The sequence below is a fragment of the Pyrus communis genome, chromosome 3 (assembly GCF_963583255.1).
Source record: "Pyrus communis chromosome 3, drPyrComm1.1, whole genome shotgun sequence".
In the NCBI taxonomy this organism is placed as follows: domain Eukaryota; kingdom Viridiplantae; phylum Streptophyta; class Magnoliopsida; order Rosales; family Rosaceae; genus Pyrus; species Pyrus communis.
The window spans coordinates 6,854,432-6,862,207 of NC_084805.1; the positions used below are offsets into that span (position 1 = coordinate 6,854,432).

At 38.6% G+C, this 7,776-nt stretch overlaps 1 protein-coding gene across 1 annotated transcript; it reads left to right on the top strand.

Moving 5' to 3' along the window:
• The first annotated feature begins 1,744 nt into the window (after positions 1-1,744).
• On the top strand, positions 1,745-7,776 carry LOC137727811 (coatomer subunit gamma). Its single transcript, XM_068466641.1, has 18 exons — positions 1,745-1,960; positions 2,408-2,502; positions 2,608-2,658; positions 2,807-2,920; positions 3,009-3,209; positions 3,287-3,388; positions 3,810-3,917; positions 3,996-4,226; positions 4,523-4,773; positions 4,907-5,078; positions 5,161-5,316; positions 5,441-5,491; positions 5,668-5,808; positions 5,905-6,102; positions 6,200-6,331; positions 6,413-6,586; positions 6,713-6,952; positions 7,204-7,776. The coding sequence occupies exons 1-18, from the start codon at positions 1,915-1,917 to the stop codon at positions 7,399-7,401; spliced, it is 2,661 nt and encodes an 886-aa protein (XP_068322742.1). The 5' UTR covers positions 1,745-1,914; the 3' UTR covers positions 7,402-7,776.

Consider the following 7,776-nt stretch of genomic DNA (forward strand, 5'->3'; position numbering starts at 1 on the left):
GCATCCCAACCAGAGTAGGAGGGAGAAGAGGAGGGAGAGGGTTGATGGACTCGAATCGGTGGTCGGGTAGACAAAAACGGATTGAAGTTTGGATTTATAAATTGAAAATTAGAAGAAAAAAAAGGCTTGGAGGAGGAGAGGGGAGTAGCAACTCTCCTTAGTTGCTGATGCTTCTAATTTCCAACGAAGAAGAGAGAGTCCTGTTTGTTGCTGATGCTTCTAATTTCCAACGAAGAAGAGAGAGTCCTGCTTGATTTTGTTGTAAAATTTTGGATTTGATTGTGGGTCAGTCATGTTGTTATATTTTCATTATCGTGCTTGGTTTTGTGGTTAAATTTCTTCTAGGTTCCTTGATTATTGTAGTTTTGTTGCTAAATTTGAAGACCCACTTCTTGTTTTTTGTTCATGGGTTTTCTGTAGCTCCGTGCAGAAGCAATGTGAAAAATGTTCTGGGTTTTGCTTTAAAGCTTGAATATTTGTAGTTGGGGTAGAGTCTTTACAGAGCCACATTCGTGTGATTTACTGCTTTGAGCCGTGTAGTATGAAATGGTGAAATAATTTTTGTTGTTCTTTGAGAAGGAGAATCTGGGGTCTTTGAAGCTCTTCAAAGTTTAAAGATTTTGCCTTTTTTGTTGGAATTTTTTTTGTTGTTGTGATGAACGTTTGGGGTTCTGGATTCATGTTTGATTTCAGTTGTGGTTGCAGAAGGTCCGAAAATTAGTTGAGTTTATATCCTCCATTCTTCGTCCGACACTGCACCAAACGTTTCACTAAGTTAATCCAGTTTAGTCCCAGAAGTTAGTTCAGTCTGAGATAATTCGGTGCAACAAGTGCACCCTTTTGGTACAAATATTTGGTACCGAAGATTTGAAGCGTTATTTGAATTTGGTACAAGATTATGAACGTGTTTTGGAGGTTTATTGAGAACTGCATGTCATATTAGTACATGCATTTTCTAGTTCTAGTGTAATGGCCGAGGCACAGGCAATCGGGGGCTATTACGGGCTGTCTGCATGTTTGGAGTTGATTTGAGGTGGAGGACATCCTAGCTTCTCAACTGGAGTCGACTAATTACGTCAATTAAGTTGAAATTTTGTGATTTAAATTCCAATAAATTGGGAGGAAAAAAAATATGAGGAAATGTAAGGCTATTTCTATTCGATTGGGCTAAACATAGCCGTGTCCAGCTTTGTAAAAAAAAAATTATTTTTAAATGAACAATGTCAAATCATACTTATATAATGTCTCTAACCGAATGAGCTAAACATAACATCTTAATAATTTTGTAGTTTTAAGTTTATATTTTAATTTATTGCTTAATTTAATTAAACTAACATTGAATGTTTTCAAATTTAAACTATGAATTTGAATAAATTATTGCAACTAAATAGTTGACTAAAAAAAATAAGTTTAGAAGGAATCTACATTTGACTAGTCTGATGTCCCTTTGACCAAATAATAGCTTAATGAACTTCTTAGAATTATAATCCAACCATCGGTTAATGAGGAATTTTTGGATAAATCAGATCATTTTTTACTTTGGACCTTCAGCCATTTCCATTAGAGTTGGCTTAACAACCACTTACTATTATTTTTGAGCGGAAGGGTAAATTAGAAATTCAACTCCTACTAAAACCACCGGCCACATGACGTGGCGCACTACCATTCGGCCAATACTTCACCACGACCAGATCCTCACCCACAGCGGAACCCAACTCCTTCGTCTAGTTCACCATCTGATCTGAAGCCCTCTGTGCGGTTGTTTTTAGAAAGAAACCCTCATTTTTCTCTTGTTATTCTCCTTCAAACTACCTCACTCGCGAAGCGAGCCAACGAGCAACACACAGAGAGAAGAGAGAGGGAGGTTTTTGTCCTACAGTTTTTGCACATCTCAGAGATTCACTTCGTTCTGCGATGGCTCAGCCTCTTGTGAAGAAGGACGACGATCGCGATGACGAAGGTATGTCCCTTCGCTCACAGACCTCTCAATTGTTTTCGCTCTCCAATTCGATCTGGTTTTTTTTCTCCCAATTTGTTCGACTTCGGCTCTCTGTGTTGCGACTCATCAATCGGCGATTCGTGTTCCCAGATCTCTTTGTTGTAGCGGTTTTGTTTCTCGATTTACGTACCGTGAAGCATTTGAATCGGATTTGAGTGAATTAGGGTTTAATTATTGTTGATCTGCTTCAATTTGTCCTGATCTGGATATTTTCTAAGTTTTGTTGAGGTTATGTCGCAATGCGGTTAGTAAAATTGTGGCAAATCTACTCGGTTTGTCTTGATTTAATGCCAGTGGGATAGTGATAGGGATCTTGTAGCCTCGTTTAATTAGGTCCGAGTTTCACGGTATTAGAAATGTTAATGGTGTGATTTTTGTAGTAATTGTTTTAATGTTGATTTTCTGCAGAGTATTCTCCGTTTCTGGGGATTGAGAAGGGTGCTGTTCTTCAGGAAGCGAGGGTTTTTAATGATCCTCAACTCGACGCTAGAAGATGCTCCCAGGTTATTGCTTTGCACCACCAAATTATCCATCTAATTGCCTTTTTTCTGTCTTCTTTGCTCAGCAGAAACTGATTTTGTATATTTGTCATTGTCATCAATTTTCAGGTTATCACAAAGCTTTTGTATCTACTGAACCAGGGGGAAACCTTTACAAAGGTCAGGTTTCTTCTGTACCGAATGGTTCTGTTGCTCCCTTGACATTGATCAAAATCTTATCGTCAATTTTAGTGATCTAGTGGCATCATTTTGTTATTGTATACTTTGGCCATCAATTGATTCTTGTTACTTTGTATTAAATTATTAGGTTGAAGCTACAGAAGTTTTCTTTTCTGTGACCAAGCTTTTCCAATCGAGAGATATAGGATTGAGGAGAATGGTTTATCTGATCATAAAAGAGTTGTCCCCCTCTGCAGATGAGGTGACTCAACTTTATATCATTTAATTTCCTTCGTACATTTGCATGCTAAAAAATTGGGACTGACTTCTGAAATTTTTCTCATAACAAGGTTATTATTGTGACAAGCTCCCTGATGAAGGATATGAATAGTAAAACAGACATGTATCGGGCAAATGCCATCCGTGTCCTCTGTCGGATTACAGATGGAACCCTTCTTACCCAGATTGAGCGATATCTGAAACAAGCCATTGTTGATAAGAATCCAGTGGTTGCAAGTGCAGCTCTAGTCAGTGGGATCCATCTGCTCCAGGTACTGTTTCTGCTGTACATAAGTCTCGGGTTTTATTTATTTGTTGGCTTTGTACCCTTATCTTTCTCTTTTGACAGACTAACCCAGAGATTGTCAAAAGATGGAGCAATGAGGTTCAGGAAGCTGTCCAGTCAAGAGCAGCCCTTGTACAGTTCCATGCACTGGCTTTACTTCATCAGGTATGTGCCATAGTTGGTTTGGTTTTCAGACTTTACGTTCAAGATTTTTTCTTTCCCGAAACATAGAGGAAGCTTTTAGTCAAAATCCATTCCATATGGTTATTTACCATTTAATTATTAACTAATTACTTGCATTTATAGACAAATGTTTGGTTGATGTGAGCAAGTGGGCTAGGTGTGCAGTGATTTGTCGTTTTGCAGACTGGTTCAGCTTTTAATTCTCAATCATGGGGCCTAGTTTCCTTTTTTAGCATTCATTCCATATAATGTGATTCTTGTAGGTGAACCTTCATTTTTTAAGTTTTAAAGTGGAATACAAAGAAAGATTCTGCATCAACTCAACAATTTTTGTTAGAATAGTTATAAATTATCCTTTTTACAATTGAAAGGTGTTGATGATCTTGTACTTTTGAAATTGCAGATACGACAGAATGACCGTCTTGCTGTTAGCAAGTTGGTTACCAGCTTGACAAAGGGGAATGTCCGCTCTCCATTGGCCCAGTGCCTTTTGATTCGTTATACTAGTCAGGTGCTTAGTCTTATGGACCTTTTATTTTAGCTTCGTTGGTGTTTTGATGCTTTATTTTAATAAATTGTTTGTCTAAAGGTTATCCGCGAGTCTGGAAATGCACAAGCGGGCGACCGTCCCTTTTACGATTATCTTGAGGCTTGTCTTCGCCACAAAGCAGAGATGGTGATTTTGGAGGCTGCTAGAGCAATTACAGAGCTCCATGGTGTGACCCCCAGAGAACTTACTCCAGCAATCACTGTTCTGCAGCTATTCCTAAGCTCTTCGAAACCAGTTCTAAGATTTGCTGCTGTCCGCACCTTGAACAAGGCATCCCTCTTCTCCTTTTACTCTACTACATACACATTATGTTTGAAATTTATTATAATAAAGTGACCTGCTGTCCTGAGTTCTGCTTTTGTAGTTTTGAGATAGATGAGAAATCCTATATGAAAAGAGTTTTGAGTGTAATCTTGAGGCAATTACTGATAGTATGTAGATTTTAGTTCTGTTTCTTTATTCTGCGTGTGAAACAAGGCTTGTTAGACTAAATTATTTTGATTGTAGTTATTTTCTTGCTTCCCAGTGAATAATATTCCTGATAATCACTTTGATCTTTCTTCCAGGTGGCAATGACACATCCAGTGCCTGTCACAAACTGCAACATTGATATGGAGAGTTTGATTTCTGACCAGAACAGGAGCATTGCCACACTTGCAATCACAACACTTCTGAAGACAGGAAATGAATCAAGTGTGGATCGCTTGATGAAGCAGATAACTAATTTCATGTCGGATATCGCTGACGAGTTCAAAATTGTTGTTGTGGAAGCCATAAGATCGTTGTGTTTGAAATTTCCTTTGAAGTTCAGAGCTCTGTGAGTGATCTACCACATACTCAAAATTTTGTTTGAGAACGTTTGGTTTCATTTTGTTCATCTTTCAGTGCACATATTCTTATTTGTCTCCGTTGTTTTCAAAGTAATGGTCACTGCTTCTTGTTTTCTACAGGATGAACTTTTTGAGCAACATTCTCAGAGAAGAAGGTGGGTTTGAGTACAAAAAGGCAATTGTTGATTCAATTGTGATTCTCATTAGAGATATTCCTGATGCAAAAGAAAGTGGCTTGCTTCATCTCTGCGAGTTCATCGAAGATTGTGAATTCACCTATCTTTCTACACAGGTGGGATTTATCTATCATAAACTTGGTGAAGAATCTATTCCTCTTAATTTTCTTTTGGCTGATTGAGATATTTTATTATTAGATACTCCACTTTTTGGGCATTGAAGGGCCAAAAACCTCTGATCCAAGCAAATATATAAGGTACATATATAATCGAGTACATCTTGAGAATGCCACTGTTCGCGCGAGTGCAGTTAGTACATTGGCAAAATTTGGTGCTATGGTTGATTCATTGAAGGTAACATCTTTTTCAATGAATTATGGCTTAATCTGATCCCCCTCCCCCTCTATACAAAGAAGATATGTTTCTGTCTATGGTTACTGATGACAATGAACTATAATTATTTTTTTCTATGCATCAGCCGCGAGTGTTTATTCTGCTGCGACGATGTCTCTTTGACAGTGATGATGAGGTACCCTATATGTACATTCAAGGCCTTAAATTTAGGTTATATATAACATGTATGAACACTCACCTAAGGCTCTGTACAAATCTGCTTCTGAGTTTATGTGCCATTTCTTTCATGATTTATTTGTTTTAGATTCAGTATATAGTTATATACTGAATTTCTTTTTGGTACTCTCTCAGGTTCGTGATAGGGCAACACTCTATCTAAATACGCTTGGAGGAGATGGTTCAGTTGTTGAGACTGACAATGATGTAAAGGACTTCCTTTTTGGATCTCTGGATGTCCCACTTGTCAATCTGGAGACAAGTTTGAAGAATTATGTGAGTAACATAACCTCCATTTGCTTATTTTTTTTATACCCTTAAGATCCTTATCTCATGTTTTGACTTTTGATGATTGTTTTAATGTGATTATAGGAGGCTTCGGAAGAACCATTTGACATTAATTCTGTACCCAAGGAGGTTAAGTCACAGCCACTTGCTGAGAAGAAAGCTCAAAGTAAAAAGCCAACTGGTCTTGGTGCTCCACCAACTGGCCCTGCATCCACAGTTGCTGCTTATGAGGCGTTGCTTTCCTCTATTCCGGAGTTTTCAAACTTTGGGAAATTATTCAAGGTTCTGCGACGTGAATATTTTCTCATACTTTATGTGCTCGTTACAGCTCATGTTTTTTTGTCTTAGGAATTGATTGTGTACTTTTTTCACATGCCAGTCCTCAGCACCTGTGGAGTTAACAGAGCCAGAAACTGAATATGCAGTTAATGTTGTCAAGCACATTTTTGATAGCCATGTTGTGTTCCAGTACAACTGCACCAATACCATTCCTGAGCAATTACTGGAAGATGTAAAGCCCTTTTTATATTAAAAAAGCACTTTTACTTTTGTAGTTATGCTTCAGAATTTCCTTACAACTCTCTGCCTGTAGGTCATTGTCGTGGTTGATACTTCAGAAGCTGAGGAATTTTCTGAAGTGGCATCCAGGTCTCTCAGGTCTCTTCCATATGATACACCTGGACAAACCTTTTTGGCATTTGAGAAGCCAGAAGGTGTCCCTGCAGTTGGAAAATTTACAAACTTGTTGAGGTTCATTGTTAAAGAGGTATCAAGTTCTTCCCTTTAGCCCTGTTTATAGACCGAGTTTCTTGACAATATTAAGAAGCCAACCCTTAGAACTTTTGAGCTTTGTCTGAATCCCTTTTCTCATGAGCTGGGGGTGTGCCACTAGGTTGATCCAACCACTGGTGAGGCAGAGGAAGATGGTGTGGAAGATGAATACCAGCTGGAAGATCTTGAGGTTGTCGCTGCAGATTACATTTTGAAGGTTCCAGTCTTCAATTTCAAGAATGCTTGGGATAGCATGGGTGCTGATTTTGAGCGGGTAGATGAATATGGCCTGGGGCCAAGGGAGAACTTGACTGAAGCTGTTAATGCTGTCATTAACCTCCTTGGAATGCAGCCCTGTGAGGTAATTTTGTTTTAAGGTTAAACGTCTATGATTTGTCTTTATGCAAGTACTTGTAGAATCAGTTGATCTGGATGTTAAAAAGTCTGTGAGGCCTTTTTATCGCGTGCGCTTCAACAACGCAAGTGCATAATGGATACGATACCTCTATAAATCTGCATTAGATACTTAACAATGCATTATATTCTGTTCCTGCTTGAAGATTTCAGTGGTAACATTTTATAGCGATAACATATATTGTGTGCATGGCTCAGGGCACAGAGGTCGTTGCCAGCAACTCAAGGTCACACACATGTGTATTGTCCGGTGTGTACATAGGCAATGTGAAGGTTCTTGTGCGGTTGTTATTTGGAATTGACAGTTCATCGAAGGAGGTTGCGATGAAACTTACTGTCAGATCGGAGGATGGAGCTGTTAGTGATGCCATTCATGAGATTGTGGCCAGCGGCTAGTTGGTTAATGCTGTCATTGAACAACAGCCTTTTCACTTTTCTATAATGAGAGCAGTGGCGGGGGATACGGCTGCATACAGAACAAAATATTTTGTAGAAAGAAATGAACATTACTAGTTCGAGGTCGAGGGGCTTGCGAGAGGTCAATTTGCATTTTCGATTGAGCGTTTGGCTGCTCATCTGCTTAATTAGTAATAATTTAGTCGGAATCGTATCGTGTCAAGATATCATTGGATTGATATACCAGTTACCCTATTTTTCTTCTTGTTTCAGGTGTAGTTTTTCTTTCCAATTACATTTGTTGTGGACTTGTGGTAGACCTGAATGTTGAGACACTCCGAATTACAAAGAAGCAAATTGTATTACTGTTTGGTT

Bases quoted from the DNA above. Each gene is read 5' to 3' on its own strand.
- LOC137727811 (XM_068466641.1), top strand. From the start codon at position 1,915: ATGGCTCAGCCTCTTGTGAAGAAGGACGACGATCGCGATGACGAAG. The intron at 2,659-2,806 runs GTCAGGTTTCTT...TTAAATTATTAG, and splicing joins AGGGGGAAACCTTTACAAAG to GTTGAAGCTACAGAAGTTTT. The intron at 3,918-3,995 runs GTGCTTAGTCTT...GTTTGTCTAAAG, and splicing joins TGATTCGTTATACTAGTCAG to GTTATCCGCGAGTCTGGAAA.